The sequence below is a fragment of the Sander vitreus genome, chromosome 10, assembly GCF_031162955.1.
Source record: "Sander vitreus isolate 19-12246 chromosome 10, sanVit1, whole genome shotgun sequence".
In the NCBI taxonomy this organism is placed as follows: Eukaryota; Metazoa; Chordata; class Actinopteri; order Perciformes; family Percidae; genus Sander; species Sander vitreus.
In genome coordinates, this window is record NC_135864.1 from 27,784,979 (window position 1) to 27,806,394 (window position 21,416).

Sequence of the window (21,416 nt, forward strand, 5' to 3'; positions counted from 1 at the left end):
TAAGGATTATTAATATAACCAATTCAATTTCTATTTGCTTAACAATGACATTTGCTATAAATATTTTATTTTTTAGAGGTTTTAAATCAGGGACAGTGTATTAAGTAACAATTTCAAAAAAGAGAAGATACTTTCCATCTGTAGTCCCTCAGCAGGTGAAGGGACAGTAAAAAACAGAGCACGTGCAAGCACGCACATGCGCACGCGGACGGACACACACACACACACACACACACACACACACACACACACACACACACACACACACACACACACACACACACACACACACACACACACACACACACACACACACACACACACACACACACACACACACACACACACACACACACAGAAAGGGAAGCTTCTGGTCTATGGACAGGCATTGCTTTTTATGTCCAGCCACTGGTCCTGGTGCTGTTACAGGGAGTAAAGGACTTCAGTCTGCCATGTCTAATGCAGGTTGGGATACTTCAGGCAGAATCTGTCGAATGTATCGTATATGGCCTGTCTGGAAATAAAACAAATATGCAATCAATTCTAAACCAACAACAACACAGCAAAATGTAGCATTCCAAAGAAAAGACCATGTATAAAGATGATTGCAGTTTGTGAAAACAGTCTGGTATTTGACAACCTCAAGTTTGAATTCGTTTTTTTCCCATGCAACTAGAATTCCAACCCCATTGATATAAATGAAGGTAGGTAGGTAGGATATGATAAATGTGTATCTGATACATTTATAACAGCTGTAGTCTTCTTACATTTGTAAATCATATTTTTCACAAGCTACCTGCTCTAAATACAGGAGGTCCTGATTGAGAACTATTAAATTGATAAGATTAAAATATTCATATGATCTAAAGAAGCAATTGACGAAAAGACTCATCACTGTTGGTCTGACCTACAAAAACACACTGTCCAGTCTACTTGTTAAGGTAAAATGATCTTACAGGGTTATGTGTGTACAGACAAGCTTTCAGAGAGCACATTAACCAAATTACAGCCAAATGTTTCCTTTTGGCCTTTCAGCAAGTATAAGCATAAAGGTTATTATCTACAGCTGATATGACCTGCTGCCGGGGTCATTTAAATCTGCAAAAGTGGCGCTCAGTGGTGGCTGAAAACAAGAGGCCTGCTGGTTGCATGTTCAAATTTCTGAATGTGATAATCTGCGATATCTTCTGTTGCTCAACTCTAATAAAGGTACCATTCCATCCAACTTCTGCAAATTGATTGGCTTATTTAAAATAATAAAATAAATCATCGGGCTTGGGGAAGATTTTAAGTCATGCCAAGTCAAAAGGCTAAAGTCCAAGTGCAGTCACGAGTGTTAAAGTCAAAGTCTTATTTTGATTACAGTCAACATATTCAAGACTGACTCAAGAACAAGTCATGTCACTCTAGGCTTTACACATGACTTGATGCTACTGGGAAGAGAAAGGAGCGATGAAAGTGTGACAGGGCTTTACAGGTATAGCAAATCATTGTACTGACCATTTACTACAAAATAGCAGTACTTCAACACCAAATACAAAGTGTGTCACAAGTTTTCTTGTAAGCAAGCAGTTTTTTATTAATACTTTCCACCACTTGGATATCTTAGAACTTTTATATGTTATAGAGAGGACTTTTATGAGTAATAAACATTTGTCAGATTTTCTGTTGCACTTTGTAGGAGATTCCCCCCCTTTTTTTTAACAAAATGCTTGTATTAAAAGCACTGCAGGAGCATTTTAATAAGCATTAGAGGTAGCATTAGATGGACGTAGAAAAATTAAGACCTGTTTAAAGTTATTTAAGAAATGGAACACAATACTTTGATTTTGAAATTTTAGACTTTTAAATGCCCTGTGGAAACCCTGGTAATAGGCCAAATAATGTATGATTTATGTGAGAACTGAAATTTATACACAACAAAAAAATATGTATTTTTGTATATGCAAATTGAAATAATGTACGTATTTATTTGCATATAGAGCGGGGAAGTGAGATCCTAACACAGTCAGTCAAGATGCATGTCGAGAGACATTCTAATGCCATGTATGAACTGGGCCTTTGAGTCAGTAGTTACCTGAAGACATTCTGTTTAAACAGGTATGCACTGATGTGTCCTCCATTCAGGTATCTGACTTCACATCCTGGCCAGATCTCTTGCAGACTGAGGACCCCTGTACGAGGGATGTAGGCATCCTCTTTGGCCTGGACCACGATAATGAGGCTGGTGTCTACAGGGACTACAACAGAGGGAAGGACAGATCTCATTTATTGCTGTATGCTGCCACTAGGACATATCATACATAAAACACAATACTGAGCACTATTGTTAGGCAAATGACATCTTGGCTGTCTAAAAACCTGCAGCAAAATCCCTGGCTGTAATATTCCACAATGACCATTCATTTGAAAGATAAGTTAAAAAAGTTGTTTAATCATTTTTATTAACTTAGTAGTTAGTCTATATTCACGACGTTCCACTTCCAGTGTAGCCAAAAATTCCGCCGGATGTTGCTCTTTTCGGCCGGATGTCCGTTACCTTCCGCTTTCTTTGTGTTGTAATTTTAAACCCCGGAGGATTTATGAGGACTATGGTAACTGCTCCTCAGATCTCTGCAGGGTAAATCCAGACAGCTAGCTAGTTCTGCTGAATCTGAGTTTTCTGTTGCATGACTAAAACAGCGAGAAACCTGTATGAAACATCTATATGATTTTTTTTTTTTATGTAGAGACCACAGGGACAGTCCAATGACCCTATATTTGTGGTAAGAGAGAGCCACCACACTAGGGAAAGAAGAGGCATTTTGCTGGATGGTGTGAAAAAACAAGAGATGGCTTTGCCAAAGCAAAAAAACGAGACATTAACTTAAATATAGCCGCAAGCGGCAATTCGCCGGTTCAAACACTTTCTTGGCCAACAGAAGGATGTAAATGAACTGCATTTTTATTGTGCTTTTCTAGTTTTAAAGGGTAACTACCGTTTTTTCAACCTGCACCCTATTTTCTTATGTTTTTGTGTCTAAGTGACTGATGGGAAGTTTAAACTTAAAAACATCCGCAAATTGCGTTCGCTAAACCCATCAGACTCCATGTAAATAAACACAAATTTTAGCATCTTAAAATACACTTCATTTAAAGTCGAACAAAACTATGAAAAGTCGTTTTGGGCCGTCTTTCCACTTTTCCAACAATCACAACTTTTTAGTTGAAATAAACATAGTTTACCGATTTACATGTGAAAATATGATGGCTCCATACACGCTAAAAGTATTGCTTTTTTAAATGGAGTCTGGTGGGTTTAGCGCTAGCAACTTCAGAGCTGTTTCTGGTTAAACAGAAAGGTCTCAAAGAGGTTCTATCTCAGGAGGTCACATGACCAGCAATCGCAATGGTTGCAGAAAGCTAGAGCTCTCTTACCCACCTCCGCATTTCATTGAAAAACCAGGTCTATTCCTTTTTCTTCGATGCCAAATCGTTTTATCTGTTATCACAGTGACTCAGTGAATGCCTACAAGCGCGAGAAATCAAGTCTCGTTGTCGTCTAAACTAGCTACCTGGACAAAGAAATCTGCTAGCATGGCGGTGGCTAACAGAGCAGTGGCTAGCAAAACCCCGAACATAGAGGACTTGATCGCTCAGGTCTTGGAAAAGCAACGGAGTGTGCTTGAATTGGTGGTCTACAGCGCAGTGGAGAGAGCGCTAACGGAAATGAATGCCTCGCTGCAGCACATCAGGGCAGAGCCTAAGATGCAGGAAATTACGGTACGTGATCCGATGCAACCAGACTGCGGCGCATTCACGGTCCAGCGGCATCGGGAGCTTGAAGGGGCCCAACACGAGCTACATGCTAAAGGCATCTCAGACTCGCTTATCTACCTGGCTACCCGGAGAGTGATCCACGGAGGGAGAGAGTTTACCTTCACTACAGCCATAGATGCGGGCGTTTTCTGTCGGGAGTTGGATATGGAGGACAACGTGACATTCACACGGGCTGCTCTGCACCGGGCCTGTTGCCAACGACGGAGCCAGAGGACGGCGGAGTGACTTCGCGTCTGGTGCTGGAGCCGGCGGCAGGGCCGAGGCTGGCGGACCCGCCGGCTGTGGACTAGCAGTACCTGGGCCACTGTACTGGGTTTGACTTGACGACACTGTATGTAAGTTTTGGAGCCAAGCTTTAAAGGAACATTTAACCAGACTGAAAGAACATAATGAATGCTGGCTATTTAGTTTATAGTCTATGTTTGTTAACACTTAACCATACTGGATGAACATGATAAATGCTGACTGCTCAGCTTAAAATCTATGTTTGCTACTCCAACTAGATTGGTGTGTTTTTCACATAGCTTACTTCAGAATTTGATAGCTGGTTGAGACCTAGTTCTAGGGTTTTTGTAACACCGTTCATGTTTAGCATAAGAAGTTCACTAGTGGGCTGGAGTTTACGCGAGCTGCGTTTGATGTTGCCACATTACAGACTTACAGATAGGGGATGGGGTCTGCGGTCTCAGAGGGTTAGGGGATTTATTTTATTTGTTATGTTTTTACCACACTTTGCTCAGAGCTAACAGTTCACCCTTTGCTACAAATTTATCAGCGAATTCTGGTAGGGTACTCGAGATGCGTATGCGTGTATATTTTGAAGATGGCTGAGCTTTCAATCCTTTCAATTAACAAAAGGGGGCTAAACGGGCCGATCAAACAAGCTAAATTCCTGGACTATTTAAGAAAGAAGAACATAGATGTGGCGCTTAAACAAGAGTCACATGTACGTAAAAGAGATGTAAATCGTCTACAAAATAAATACTTCAAGGTTGCTGCCTCATCTAGTGACGACACCAAAACCAAGGGTCCACTGTTTTGCTGTCACGGAAATGCGCACTCACCGTAGACAAAAGTAGTAAAGACCTACTGGGCAGGATATCTTATATATGTACCACAATAAGGAGTAGAAAAATAACCTTTGTTTCGATATATGCACCGTCTACATATGATGAACACGTCACCTCATCCACTCCGCATTGATTATAATTTGTGCTCCAGTGAGCTGAAGGCAATGTTCCACACGATAGCAATAGAACCAGCAATTCTGTCTGATCACAATGTGGTGATAACCACATTCCATTGTGATATGTTAGGAGAAAGATCTAGGAGGTGGCAATTTAATAATTCCCTTCTCCAGAACACAGCTTTTGATGCAGAATTTAGAGCCAAACTGGCTGAGTTTATATCAATCAATACAGACTCAGTTTCTGACCCTGCATTTATTTGGCAAGCAACTAAAGGATTTATTAGAGATTTCACATTTTCCTTTGCGGTCAACTTGAATAGGAAAAGAGAGGCAAGGACTGCGGAGTTGGAAGAACGCTGTAAATCTTTAGAGCAGTCTCTTAAGACCTGTTTTTCTAAATCTACACATACTCTTCTAGTCACAAGTCAAACAGAGATACATTATTTACTAAGAAGGGGAGCTGAACTCATAATGCACAGAGTGAGGCAAAATTATTATTTTAATGGCTGCAAGCAAATTGCTTGCTCTGAAATTAAAACAAAGTGAATCCAGAGCTACTATCAACAGCATCCGCACAGACCAAGGTATCTCAACAAATCCTAAGGATATCAGCGCCACTTTTCAATCCTTCTATTCAAAGTTGTATGAATCCTCCTGCAACCCAGATCCGACACAGTGCCAGGAGTTCCTTAAAGAACTAAACCTGCCTCTTCTTGACCTAGAGGAGGCAGAAGAACTGGGTCAACCTATAACATTAGAGGAAATTAAATCAGTATTAAAAACAGTTAAAAAAGGGAAAACGCCAGGGTTGGATGGAATTCCATCAGAACTTCTTCTACAGTATTTTGACATATTAGGACCTACCATTTTACAAGCTTTAACTTCAGCCATAGAGAAGGGTACTTTCGACCAACAAACCAAAACTGCGCTAATTTCTGTTATACCCAAAAAAGGCAAAGATCTTACGAAATTTCAGGCCCATCAGCCTCATCGGGACTGATATTAAGCTTTATTCCAAAGCCTAGAGCGCTTTATCGAGAAGCTAGTCCATCCCTGACCAGCATGCTGCAGAAAATGTACGCAGACTATTTCATGTAATAGAAGAAGCCAAAAACCTTCCAACAACGGCAGCAGTTTTATCAGTGGACTCCACTCTAGGCCGAAAAAAGCAAAAGGCTTTCGACCGCCTAGAGTGGAACTACTTGTGGCAAGTAATGGAGAGGCTTGGTTTGGGGGCCAAATTCATTGACATGGTGCGTACTATATATGTTAATTCCAGGCCATAGTCTCAACCAATGGCTTGCATTCTCAGCCATTTCCCATCGAGCGGGGCTCACGACAGGGATGCCCGCTTTCCCCCATGCTGTTTGCAATCTCTCTTGAACTTTTAGCCCAAGCCATAAGGCAAAATAAAATATGTACTGTCCAGATTAAATCCAATAGCAGCTCAATATCATTATTTGCAGATTATATTTTGTTGTACATCTCTGATCTTGAGGACTCTATTCCAAAAATTCTTAAGATCTTCAACGAATTTGGCTCAATCGCCGGCTATAAAATTAATTGGAATAAATCTAATCTTCTTTTATTGAACAACAGGCATGTGACATCAGCCATTTTTTGGCATCATCCTTCACACATCGCTACAGCGAGTTGTCCAGGACAACTATGAAACTATATTAAGTAGTGTTCAAAGGGATCTGGCCAATTGGTCTGCGCTGCTGGAATCACGACGGTCCATGATTGCTGTTGTTAAAATGAACATAGTTCCTCGTGTGAATTTCTTAAGTACAATGATCCCCTTACCCCCACCAATACATTTCTGGAAGAAACTTGATACCTTAATTCGGCAGTATATTTGGAATAATAAACAACCTAGGCTAAAACTCTCTACCCCGCAACGTACCACAAACACGAGAGGCTTGGCCCTCCCCTATCACAGAGCCTTTCAGCTACAGGGTGAGAGTGTGGATGGACCCCATGTCCATCTACAGTTCCATGGAAAGAAATAGAACAAAACCTCACTGGAAGTCTAAAACGGCAAGACCTTGCCTTTGCAGGTGTGTGTCCAAAAAAGGTGGAAGAGAAACTACATTACCAATAAGTGGCATTTGAGTATTCTAATATGGCACAATGCACACTTAATGTCTGGTAATAAACCCTTTGCTTGTAAGCAGTGGAGTGACAGAGGTATTTATACTTTAGACCAGCTATTTAATGAGAAAGGTATGTTGAGTTTTGAAGACCTGAGAGCTAGTTTTGAGGTCCCAGGACATCCATCTACTTTTATCCGCGCTTAAGATCAGCCCTAAAATGTTATGGAGTGCCATGGGGAAACTGAGACGTACCCAGTCATTAAATGGTTTGTTGATTTTCCTGTGAGAGGATTAGTGTCTAAGATTTATGCTAAACTGATGCAAGTATCCATAGGAGAACTCCCAATAGTAAAGAAATGGGAACTAGAGCTGAGCCCTGACGGAAAAGCAATTAATTGGGAGACAGTTTGGGACAACATTTTCCACTGTTCCAAAAACCCAAATCACCAGTATATCCACTTCAACATATGTCATAGAACATATTGGACTCCTCAGAAGAGATATGTCTCTAAAGTCATTCCCAATCCCTATTGTACTTTCTGTCAACCTGAACAAACCTTCCTGCATATGGTCTGGGAGTGTGTCCATGAGTTTTGGAATAAAACAACATCAATAATATCTGATGTGATAGGATGTTGGGTTCCTACTGACCTGATTGTTTTGTTACTTAATGACGACTCTAAATTACACCTGCTTGGGAGACAGAGGAAAATTTGGCTAGCCGGCTCAACTGCAACCAAGAAAATGATAGCTCAGCGCTGGCTCCCCCCTCACTCGATTTGTATAAAACAGTGGTTGGAGTACTTTCTTTACATAGTTATGCTTGAGCTCTCTACAGCAAGAATTAACAAAGCAAAATCATCAACTATCAGCCTATGGGAAAGCGCAGCAGCAAAAATATCAGACTTAATGACCACAGCTCCATAAGAGAGTGATTAGGCAAGGTGTGGTTTCTGTTTGTTTGTTTGTTTTGTTTTCCTCGAGACCGCAGACGGTGGGGGGTGGGAGAGGGTTTTTGTTCTTGTTCTGTTTGTGTTTCTTTGTTCTGTGCGCCATCTGACATTACCTGTCACACTTTGTGGAATTTGTTTTGTATGTCTGAAGATGCTAATAAAACATTGATCACAAAAAAAAGAGGTTCGATCTCTGAAGGGATCCTTTCCATAATGTTGTCAGACACTTAGAATATTAATCTGAGCCTGTCAGTGGCAAAACGAGCACTTTTGTGAAGGTAAATACAAGCTGGACAATTGCCCTATGAACTTACATTGTAGCTTGTTTTGCCGCTGCCGACTGCAGTGATCTTGCTTAATACTGGACCAATGTCAAAGATTGTTACACAAAAACAAGCAGTAGTTACCCTTTAAAGACTACTCAAAGCACTTTTATTTATTACAGGCACCTTTCACTCACATTCATACACTTTGAGATTGGACTTCAGGGCCTGGGATTAAACCGCCAACCTTCTGATTATTCCGCAAACTGTGTAACCCTTACAGCTGCCCATAAGAAGCAGCTTAATCGCCAAAAGTCAAAGCGCAAGCACCACTCAACGGGTTTCAGTCTTTACATAGCTGAGAAAGTCACTTCAGTTGGTTTAAATCTGTTTTGAAAAGGGATGAGATCAAGCACACACCTCTTACAACAATACAGTTAATGCAGTAATAATTCAAAATCGTTGCGTAGGCCTATTCCTCACGATGGACTGAAGATATGTTACACATTTTATGGGGATTGGTCAAACCCTTAGTGAGTTATGCTGCTGCTCGCTTTTTAACAAATACATCTAGACGCGCACACATCACTCCCGTTCTCTACACCCTACATTGGCTCCGTGTGCGTTATAGAATCGATTTTAAGATTTTATTGTTTCTTTTCAAGGCCTTAAATGGCCTGGCCCCGGAGTATCTGTCCGAGATCTTAACCCTGCGTGAGCACAACCGGTCCTTGCGGTCCTCAAATCAGCTGGTTTTAGAAGTCCCAAGGTCAAAGTACAAACGGTGGGGTGATCAGACTTTTGCAGTCGTTGCCCCGACACTCTGGAACAAGTTACCCCCTGAAATTCGGACGACTACAGATGTAGCGCTTTTTAGGTCTAAACTCAAAACTTATCTGTTTAGAAAGGCTTTTAATACATAGTAATGGTGTGACAATTTCCCTCTCCTATTTATATGTAACCTTTTCTGATTGTATTGTTTCTATGTGTCATTCTTTTTATTGTATGATATGTTATATGATGTGTGTTTTAGTCTTGGTTTCTGATGTGAAGCACTTTGGATACCTTTTGGTTACTGTAAAGTGCTATATAAATAAATGTTGATTGAAATAAATGTTGATTGATTATGGCCAATTTCCTGCTAAGCCCAACCCTTTGCAAAATTCTTTGATTGATGGCAGCCATTTTCTTTCACCAATATTGCTTATTTATAGTAGAAATATGTATCCCAGTCCTGCAAGGCTGTATAGCAATTTTGGTGTTGATAGAATCCAAATTGACAGCAGTCTATTAATTTTACGGTTTTTCACATTATGCAAATTAGCAAAATGCCATCATGGCGGACGTTTATGGTTCAAGAGGCTCTTTGTAGAGCACATTGAGCTGGACTTGTGTGAGAAATATCAGGTCAATCGGACTCTCCGTGTGAGGGGTGTGGCCTTTCAAAGTTTAGCCTAACTTATTGCGCCACCATCAAGCCGAATGGCATCATCATTTTTGGGGAACATGAGCACATCACCATCGGTAATGGTGACATTTTTCAAAAAAAAGGCATAATTTAGCATATAATGCTAAATAGGCCACGCCCTCATGCATCAATCAATATGACACTTTAGATCCTGGTTAACAGAGCTCAACAATCCTGCCCACAGCGGGTTCCGGAAGTAAAAATACAATGCAATTTCTCCATTGACAATTGGAGTATAAGCCATAAAATCGTAACCGTCGATGGTAGACTTAAAACCAGCTACGGCATGACTAAGTGATTGTATGTGCTCATATAGATGCCAAAAGTTCATGGGGCACCAATCTTGTTTTGAGATAAATGTCTTTTATTCGCGATGTCTTGGATAAGTACTCCATTACCCACAATCCTGAACAATCCCACAGTGATGCCTCTGATTGGTGGAACTCATGCTGGTGAGGAGGGGGAGCTGCCGGGAGCTGCCGGCACGATCAGTCATGTGCATGCCCAAGATGATAATCCTGTTTTACGAGGATTTAAGACACTGCACGAATCACAATCTGTTCCACGCTTCTGCTGTTAGCCTCCACCAGGAAGCTAATGTTAGTTTAGCTAACAGCTAATTCGGCTAACTGCTAGCTGACAGCTTGATTCAGTCTAAAATAACGTTACCTCCAACTAAACACTGGGTAACGGAGGCTACAGCTGATGTAACAGCTGTTATATATTTTAACGGTTATTTTCAGGTTTTATTTTGAGGGTCTTTTAAAGTTATTACATGCTGTCTCAGCTAGCGTTTAGCCGAATTAGCTGTTAGCTAAACTAACGTAACTTCCTTTATTCAGTGGTGCGCAGTGATTTATGGGATGAGTAGTTCCTTCGCTCGATAATGCAAATATGTACACAGTCGTGTACCTTTGACTTTTTGGGGATTTTCTATTCGTTTTTTCACTTGAAATGATATGTTGTATGCTTATGAGTCACGTCATAGCTGGTTAGCTTAAGGCATGGTCTAAAACTCTTTTTATACGGATTTTTCCAGACGTCAATGGGAGAAATTAATGGGAAATTTACTTCCTGAACCCAAGGTCTCTCGGAGGAGCGGCGGGACTGTTGAGCTCTATACTTGCCCCCAGACCATGTGTACCAATTTTGGTGAAATTCTGTCCTCCGGGTTTTGCTGTACATATTTGTGGTGTCTACCCCTTCGGGGTTTGAACCCTCATTAGTATACAAGTGCACAGTACACAAATGCAATGTTTGGCAATATGCTTAAAACATCTACTGAAGTCCTCCAGTAGGTGGAGCTCCTGTGTTCCTTGTGTCCACTCCATTGCAATGGGTGCAAGTATAGGCTTCAGATCCAGCAAGATTTGTTTGGACTCTAGCACCAGTGGTACCAGCACTCCATGTGGCTCATAGATTGAACGGGCTATGATATGTGATAAACTTTACAATGTTGTGATGCATTAGGTAACGCTGGTCAAGGGTGATACAGCTGCCCAGCTCTTCACTGGTTCTGACCGATAACTTTCCGATATTTCTCTTCATCCTTGTCTGTTCATGGTCTCTTGGACACCTAATATACATTTACATTATTTTCCCTTCTGTTATGTCACGTCTGGTTGGTCTTTTTTGATGTGGAAATAAAAATGTCCTTACAAAAACAACTCCAGATGTCACTGTATACGTGTATATACAGTGGGGCAAAAAAGTATTTAGTCAGCCACCAATTGTGCAAGTTCTCCCACTTAAAAAGATGAGAGAGGCCTGTAATTTTCATCATAGGTACACTTCAACTATGAGAGACAAAATGAGAAAAAAAATCCAGAAAATCACATTGTAGGATTTTTAATGAATTTATTTGCAAATTCCTCGGGAAAATAAGTATTTGGTCACCTACAAACAAGCAAGAATTCTGGCTCTCACAGACCTGTAACTTCTTCTTTAAGAGGCTCCTCTGTCCCCCACTCAACTGTATTAATGGCACCTGTTTGAACTTGTTATCAGTATAAAAGACACCTGTCCAGAACCTCAAACAGTCACACTCCAAACTCCACTATGGCCAAGACCAAAGAGCTGTCAAAGGACACCAGAAACAAAATTGTAGACCTGCACCAGGCTGGGAAGACTGAATCTGCAATAGGTCAGCAGCTTGGTGTGAAGAAATCAACTGTGGGAGCAATTATAAGAAAATGGAAGACATACAAGACCACTAATAATCTCCCTCGATCTGGGGCTCCACGCAAGATCTCACCCCGTGGGGTCAAAATAATCACAAGAACGGTGAGCAAAAATCCCAGAACCACACGGGGGAGAGCTGGGACCAAAGTAACAAAGGCTACCATCAGTAACACACTGCGCCGCCAGGGACTCAATCCTGCAGTGCCAGACGTGTCCCCCTGCTTAAGCCAGTACATGTCCAGGCCCGTCTGGAGTTTGCTAGAGAGCATTTGGATGATCCAGAAGAGGATTGGGAGAATGTCATATGGTCAGATGAAACCAAAATAGAACTTTTTGGTAAAAACTCAACTCGTCGTGTTTGGAGGGGAAAGAATGCTGAGTTGCATCCAAAGAACACCATACCTACTGTGAAGCATGGGGGTGGAAACATCATGCTTTGGGGCTGTTTTTCTGCAAAGGGACCAGGACGACTGATCCGTGTAAAGGAAAGAATGAATGGGGCCATGTATCGTGAGATTTTAAGTGAAAACCTCCTTCCATCAGCAAGGGCATTGAAGATGAAACGTGGCTGGGTCTTTCAGCATGATAATGATCCCAAACACACCGCCCGGGCAACGAAGGAGTGGCTTCGTAAGAAGCATTTCAAGGTCCTGGAGTGGCCTAGCCAGTCTCCAGATCTCAACCCCATAGAAAATCTTTGGAGGGAGTTGAAAGTCCGTGTTGCCCAGCGACAGCCCCAAAACATCACTGCTCTAGAGTAGATCTGCATGGAGGAATGGCCAAAATACCAGCAACAGTGTGTGAAAACCTTGTGAAGACTTACAGAAAACGTTTGACCTCTGTCATTGCCAACAAAGGGAATATAACAAAGTATTGAGATGAACTTTTGTTATTGACCAAATACTTATTTTCCACAATAATTTGCAAATAAATTCATTAATAATCCTACAATGTGATTTTCTGGATTTTTTTTCTCATTTTGTCTCTCATAGTTGAAGTGTACCTATGAATTACAGGCCTCTCTCATCTGTTTAAGTGGGAGAACTTGCACAATCCACCGCTGACTAAATACTTTTTTGCCCCACTGTGTGTGTGTGTGTGTGTGTATATATATATATTTTTTTTTGAAAATCTAGTTTCTACACAATTTTCCTACAAATTGATTCACTGGGGTCTCTAATCTGCACGTTGCTCTTTAAGCTACAATCCTCGTTTTAGCTGCGTGATGAGATTGCATTTTAGTTGCGGGATAGCAACAGCCAAAACACAGGTTGACAGGTGGAAGCCACTGTGATTAATTTATTCTTAGTAAACTTGTTTGGAGCCATTTAAAGGTCTGTTTTTTGATAAAGGACTAGGGCTGTCAGCATTAACGCGTTAATCGCAATGCGATTAAGGGCCGAGCATAACACGTACATTTTTTTTAATTGCATGCCGGCATTTATTCATTTATTTTACACTTCACTCGGATTTGCGTCGTGCCTAACAGGCTACTATTTTGACCCTTTGCAGCACCGTTACTTATCATCAAGCTGCTACTTCCTCGTAACACATCCTGCTGCTGCAGGCATGATGGAGAAAGACAGCAGCAATAACTCTGAATGGAGCTGAAATGGAGGATGAAACCAAATCCCAAAAAATTACTACAGCTCTTGCAAAACGGATGGCAACTAACTGCAGACCTGTCAGCATCGTAGAGGACTCGGGTCTTAAAGACGTACTACGGTTGGCATGTTCTGACCCGTCTCACTGCCGTCGAGGGGGACAGCAGCCTGACACCACACACAGCCTGTATGACACGGAGAAAGCAGCCACAGTGGAACTGCTGCAAGGTGCTGCAAACGCTGTCTCATTAACCGGTGATCACTGGACGTCAGTGAGTAATCAAAATTATTTAGGAGTTCCTAAACACTATATTGACTCTGGTAAGGATAGGGATTTTTAGTTTTTTAGTTAGGTACTTGGAGGAATTGTGCAATAATGACAGATTCACACATTTTTCTTTTGTTTACACAGTAAATAAATAATTATAAATCTTAAAATCAAGTTCATAAAGTAACTTTCTTTGCATTCATTTGATTCCCAATCAAGATACACTGGTAAGAATTGCTTTCGATTGTTAATATGTACTTAAAAACTGAAATGCAAAATAATAGAATTTTAATCATGTGATAAAATATGCAATTAATCGTGATTAAAATATGCGATTGACTATAGAAATTCAGCGATTAAAAAAATGAATCGTTTGACAGCCCTATAAAGGACCTGTAACAATATTTTGATATTTGCCTTCCTCTGTCCTATTTTTGTTATGATACTAATCAGAAACATTGCCTGTAAATCTGTGTTTGCACCATAAACTTACCAGAGAAGTTGGCCATGTGTGTACATTCGTCCATCACTCCCTTCATGAAGCTTATAGATTCTCTATGTAAAGATGGCCGATAGCATTTGGCAAAATCCATCTTCTTCCCAAGCAGTGTGTTGTTTACAAGAAGGCTTCTTAGAAAACAAAAAAATCAAAACAACAAATAAATAACATATTGTGAGATTTGCTTCCAGCATAGCATTGTAATTCAATTTGATTGTGATAGCACAACATGTATGCTATCATCTCTGCAACAAAATGTTTTGTCAAAATGTGCAAAGAAATTGTGTGGGATACCAAAAAAGAAAATGTATACGTTTTTGAATCAGTCCAGACTATTTACCAAGTAGTTTTTTTAATCTTTAGAAGTAGCAGAAACAAAACCACAGATGCATCTTCTTTGGGTAATTTATCTATTACATAGTTTCAACAGGCAAATCTCTTTGTCCTTTGTAGATTATCTCTACCCAATCTGACCCAAGTGGTGCTTTGTTATTGGATTTATGCTGGTCGTGGGTTAGCAATAACAAACACCAAAGCCCTATACCAATTTGTGCATCCCTGATTCCTGATTACAGAGGAAACTGAACTAGACCTTTAGCTTCTGAAATCAATGAAGTAAGTTGCCATTTCTTGAGCGTCTTTCTGGGAACGTAAAAATTCAAAAAGACCTGAGGGGTAAATTTAAGAAGGCTCGGGAGGAACACAGCACACGTTAGGGAAGCCTTTTCAACGAATAATTCGAAAACACTTTGGGACACTGAAAGAAATGACTAACATTAACTCTGGAAAGAAGGAATTGAATGTGTGGAATGATTTGGACAAGGCTAATGATCTCAACATTTTTTACAAATGTTTTGACCTGGATTACAAAACTAATGTGACCTGCTGCAGAGACCTGTCTATGTCATAACCATGTGACCCAATACAGGACAGAATAATAATTCACCCTAATGCTGTCACCACAGTTTTTAAAAAGCTGAACAGAAATAAGGCCAGTGGGCCTAATGGCATTTCATCTTTTATTCTGAAAACATTTTCGGATGAGCGGACTCCAGCTTGGAGCCCTCTATTCCAACTCTCTTGAAACCTTGAACATTTTTTTTAGTAGCAACTTACTGATTTATTGTCAAAGTTCTGGTTCATGAACACGGCGGCACACACGCGGAAAAAATGTGCCATTACCGCTGTCTTTGATGTCATTTTGGCTGGTTGGGCATCAGTATAGTGTATCGTTTAGTTCACATGCTTACCAATCACTTCACCTGGTCCTAGGACATAGTCATGAGTCATAGCCCAGGTTACTTATGATCTCTATAATAACCTTACCCTCCATAATGTTCCTACATTAGCCTACAATCTTTTAATAGTCTCCAAAATACTGTAATACTTTTATAGTATGTCCCAAAAGACTAGGCCTATAGTAGCCTATTTCTATAAGATTACTATAATATTGTTCCAAAATTGGCCTACTATACGATTCCTATAATATTTTGTGGTTTGTACAGCCAAGGCTACAATGAAAAAGTCATGTTTAACAAACAAACACGAACAATATACATGGTACCCCCAGGATCCTCCAACTTAAATTCAAGGCTTTTCAAGACCTTTTTATTACCATTTCAAATGAAATTCAATGCCAACTTCATACCCATTCCCACAGAAGTATGAGTGGAAAATGTCAAATCTGTATACATTTTAAACTCTAGAAAATAATAATGTACAAGTAGGCTACTTGATTTAAATAAAACATTTTATTTAAAGTATCAGTCATATTTAATACAATTTATTGGATCATAATATAATCCAATAAAATAAGACATATTACACTGCATAATGAGCACTTTTACTTTTGGTACTTTAAGTATATTAAAGTATATTTTGATAATACATCTATTATTCTGTTATATCTAGATGTACTATTATTTAAGGAAGATGTTGAATGCAGGGCTTGTAACTGACAAGTAATTTGTAACTCTACAATACAGCTTTTTCTACTCTTACTGCAATACATGATATGAGTAAGTCTTCCACCTTAATGCGCTCACAGATCCAATCTTTGCAGATGTTACTGCTCGGTGTTTGGCTAGCTAATAAGCTGTTAGCCTGTTAGCTTGAGCTTTGTCTGAAGGTGCCGAGTGGCCAGCTAGGTTCCGACACACACCGACACATTCCACACATCCTCCGCTCAGTTTAACCGCTAACCCCCCGGTACCGGTCAGAGAGGCGTGTTTACTTTGTGTCTTGGTCCTCCGGTGCATCCAGCGACATGCTCCGGTCAGTTTTTAATTAGCCTACATTAGTAACAGTTAATTTAGTTACGGTATGAACCTAATCCTAGGAAAGGAAAGACCTTTGTAACGAAATCCAAGACTTTGTATACCAAATGCAAAGCTTTATTAATAATAATGTAAATAAATAATATTTCTCCAAAGTTGACAGGTAGGCTACGTAAATTAATTCATTTCACCTGTCTATATCAAACCCGTTTACATTTGCAAGCACCGTCCTTCCTTGGGGAAACCAACCAAACGGGAATGAGAGAGGAATAACACTTGCATTTGATGCTTTCGTTTTGCTATCAGTAGCTGATATCCCCGCTTGACATTTAAGAGGAAGGAACCAACGCTGTGATTGGTCGAACTCTTCTTCTTTAGTTTTTCTTTCCAGCATGCTCGTGGCTGCTACACTGTTTTAGCTTACTTCCATCAAGTGTTAGACTGAGACGGCTACTGCACATCAACGAGTGAACTCAAAGCAGTCTCCTGATTTCCGCGTAGTTTAAAGTGACAAATTGTATCACTGTATTTTGATGTCAAAATGCGTATCTACTACGCAAAATGCGTACAGGTTGGCAGGTCTGTATTTGGAAAACATCTGTTGTCATTCCTGTTCCTAAAAAACCCTGCCCACAGCATAATAATGATTATAGACCAGTAGCGCTGACATCAATAGTGATGAAATCATTAGAACGTATAATGGTTGGTAATTTAAGGAGCGAGGTACAGCATCTCTTGGACCCTTACCAATTTGCCTATAATAATGGCAGGGGTACGGACGACGCCTTAATCACAACTCTCTTAAAGCACCTTGAAAATCCATCAGCTTATGCTCGATTATTATTTATGGACTTCAGCTCTGCATTTAATTGTATCCTCCCTCAGACACTTATGTAAATTACAACAGATGGAGGTGAACCCCTTCATTATTAGATGATATGGTTCTTTTCTGACAGACAGGAAGCAGCAGGTAAGAATCAACTCTACTCTTTCTGATACTCTGAACATAAGTCAGTCCTTCCAGAAAAACGTGATTATGCGACTGCATAATTCAATGCATAATCAGCCAAAGTCCGCATATTTATGCGGGGGGCCGCATTTTTTTCAAATACGCCGCACTTTCGCCCCATAAATTGCCGATATCCGCGCAAAATATGCGGGGCTTGCATGATTTCATAATCCCCGCATTTTCGTTGCAAAAAAGTCACATATCTTAAGAGAAAGTTGAAAAATGTTTACTGTGTTTACTTCACACAAGAGCAGCCATTTTCCCCTGTTGCCATGGGAACGTTATGAAGTGATGTTATGAAGTGATGTTATGGTTGTGGTTCTTCCACACGCTACTGAGGCTCCTGTTTGTGAAATTAATAAATTGTTAAATTTCCAATATGTGTTGTTTCTTCAAACTTCAATCATCCAATCCACCAAACACCAAACGAGTCAATGGCAGAATAAGCTGTTTGGCATTGGCAGAGAAGATTTGGCAAATTTTTCATGGGCGCAACCCACATACTCAGCGCTGCTGCTCATCCCACAAATGCATGTTCCTTACAAATGGGGCACCATTTGAAATTTATTTTTTTAATTGCATTAATCGCATGACACCATTGGCACCATTAATTTATTTTCACTTCACTCTGCTTCACGTCGTGCCTAACAGGCTACTATTCTGACCCTTTGCCATACTTCCTCGTAACACATCCTGCTGCTGCAGGCTGCAGGCATGATGGAGAAAGACAGCAGCAACACAATTCTGAATGGCGCTTTTTATTTTCCAAAACTCCCAGACAGAATTAAAATATCACCGAAACATGTCAAGCTTGAGCTACCACCTACAAACTAAGCATAGTAGTGAAGTTAACTTGACTCAGGTTGAGGCTAGCAGGCTCAGTCAAAGCACTATTTTGGAGAGTGCTACTTGCCAACCTGTGGATGAAACCAAATCCCCAAAAATGACTACCGCTCTTGCAAAATGGGTGGCAACTAACTGCAGACCTGTCAGCATCGTAGAAGACTCGGGTCTTAAAGACTACGGTTGGCATGTTCTGACCCGTCTTATACATTGCCGTCGAGGGGGACAGTAGTTTCACGCACGCATACACAGCCTGTACGACACAGAGAAAGCAGCCAAACTGGAACTGCTGCAAAGTGATGCAAGGTTATCACTGGACGTCAGTGAGTAATCAAATTTAGGAGTTACTGCACACTATATTGACTCTAGATTCAAATGTGTGACTAGATTCCCACATTTTTCTTTTGTTTACAGTAAATAAATAAATAAATAAATAAATAAATAATAAATAAACAAATACAAATCTTAAAATCAAGTTCATAAAGTCACTTTCTTTGCATTCATTTGATTCCCAATCAAGATACACTGGTAAGAATTGCTTTCCATTGTTAATATGTACTTAAACAGTTCTGAAATGCAAAATAATAGAATTTTAATCGTGATAAACATTAAGCGCGATTAACTATAGAAATTCAGTGATTTTAAAAAATTTCATCCTTTGACACACAGCATGAGTTAACGGGAAATGTGTAATCATTATCAAAATGAAGTGCAATACGAGGGGAGGATGTATTGTGGGTTCTCTTCTGTTCTTCTGTGAATGTGAGGAAATGTGGGGGGGGAGGGTATTGTGTGTGGTTATTAGATGTTCATTGAAGCATTGGATGAGCTAATGTATGATTATGTTCTATGTAGGTTAACTGTATGTTTATTGCGGAATGGTAACTCGTCAGTGCCTAGGAGGTGAAATTGCATTTCTTTTTTAAGAAAATTTGTTGGGGCATTTCTGCCTTTCATGGATAGGACAGCTTAGATATGAAAGGGGAGAGAGAGCGGAAGACATGCAGGAAACCATCACAGGTTGGACTCGAACCCTCATACTTGGTCCATCCGTCAAGTCCCTTCAAGTACAACGGACGCATTACAATCATAATGCGTCCGTTGTACCGGATCGTTGTGATGAATACGGAGCTGAGCTAGAAAGCAAAGCTTAAGATTATGGTCATGAGCTTTGGGTAGTGACCAAAAGAATTTCCCAATGCATGACTACAGTAGTTGTTTACATCTATTTACCTTACCAATGTATGCAGAAGCATTTTGTTTGGAATGTGTTGTGTCAGTTGAAGCATGTGGAACATATGACCAGAAAACATAAAAATGGAAAGTCACACATGCATTTTTGAGCAAAAGTTAATATTTCAAATATGTATGTGATATTTGAAACCTTGTCTTTAAAAAACTGTAAGAAAACAATTCAGCAACTTTTATTCACAATTAGTAATTGATTACCTTGGTAGAGTGTCCAAGCTCATTCCACTGCTGTTCACGGATGATAACAATTGGTCTACTCTAGCACTGCCCCCTTTCAGGCCACCACCAATAAACAGGCCTCGTCCAGCCTCAGCTTCCCCTCCAGCCTTGGAGTTCAGACCCACTGTCGCTCTGTCATCTCCAGACAGGACCAACAGATGCTCTGAAGAGTCCACATTCTTGGCAAATTCTGGACCCATTTTAAAGGAGTCAGCCTGACGAATGTGGTGACACAAACAAAAAGACAGATACGACTTATTAATGCTCATGTGTGGTCATGTATACGTTTGGTAAGAGGCATCAATTCTACAGCAGAATTCTTTTTAAATTTAGTACAAAGTACATTTTTGGTGGCCACAGTGTAAACCTCTAATTAAGTCTATTTAAGTCCCTTAAAGTGCTATTTACTAAGCCCAGGTAAATGTGACTAAATAAAGCCTACAGCAGGGCGATTCAACTATTCTGTTCAGGGGGACTTATTTTCAGAAGGCTAATACTGAGTGAAGTTTAGAAAGAATTAAGAACGCTGACATCAACGGCATATCCAATGACATCATTAACGTGCATAATAATTAGCCATGCGCATGTGCTGCTGGTAGAGCTGGTTTGTCTCCGCCAGCAGCTAAAGTTTACGAATATTTGCCAAACTTCAAGATTCGTGGCAGTCTAAGATAAACAATGAGACTACATACAGACAGCTTTCGTTTTAGCTTGTTTGTAGCAATTTGTTATTAGCTATTTGCAGAGTAGCGCTGTGGTCTTGTATAAGAGTGGTGGTGGGTAGTAACATACTTGCAATCAACAGGTTAAAAATATATATCGCTTTTCTAAATGTTGATGCCTGTTAAACAGGTGTATTCATAAAGTATTGGCTTTTTACTCACAAAGGTTTTATTGCACTTACAGTAACAAGTGTAACGTTAGTTGTCACAGGACTCTCAAGTCTCACACATTCACCGTAAGATACTCGCATCTCAACCAGTTCACATGCGGCACGCCACACCTATTTCTCATGCTGATGAACGCACTGAAAGCGATAAATGACACACCTAATTTGATGATGCTATTGCAGGCATCAGATTAGAATTGCTCACAAAACCAGCAATATTTTAGAAAAGGTTGCTATTTAGGCAAAGATAATATACTAAGCCTATCAGTTGTTGCATTAGACTTTCTCCCTTGACGGATAGAGTTGTAAAACTTCCATCATAGGCTATGTGCGCACTGCTGCTGCAGAATTATGAGTGTGATTCACACAATCATTAATATTCTCTGCTCTCATGTTTCAACATAAAAATAAAACAAATAGACGACTGTAGAGCGGATCTGAGAGCGCGTAAGCGGTCGGGTGTTGTTGACGTTACACTTCCTCTGAGACAAGCAGGCACAACAGTGGTTTCTATGCCCTGGTGACTGACTGACTGACAGGCTGAGGTTGTAAGGCAAGGCAACTTTATTTCTATAGCACATTTCAACAA

The 21,416-nt window shown here is 40.3% G+C and overlaps 1 protein-coding gene across 5 annotated transcripts in view; it reads right to left on the reverse strand.

The window, feature by feature from the left end:
• Positions 1 to 45: 45 nt before the first annotated feature.
• abhd18 (abhydrolase domain containing 18) overlaps positions 46 to 21,416 on the reverse strand; it is a 47,753-nt gene continuing 26,382 nt past the window's right edge. For 2 of the 5 annotated variants that reach the window (XM_078261052.1, XM_078261050.1), the window contains 5 exons: positions 19,918 to 20,153; positions 14,335 to 14,471; positions 3,918 to 4,148; positions 2,078 to 2,240; positions 46 to 514 (listed from right to left, as the gene is read on the reverse strand). In XM_078261052.1, coding sequence (XP_078117178.1) covers positions 457 to 514; positions 2,078 to 2,240; positions 3,918 to 4,148; positions 14,335 to 14,471; positions 19,918 to 20,153 — 825 coding nt within the window. In that variant the 3' untranslated portion in view covers positions 46 to 456. The remainder of the gene's footprint in view (positions 515 to 2,077; positions 2,241 to 3,917; positions 4,149 to 14,334; positions 14,472 to 19,917; positions 20,154 to 21,416) is intronic. The other 3 variants (XM_078261054.1, XM_078261053.1, XM_078261051.1) reach the window with 2 other exon arrangements.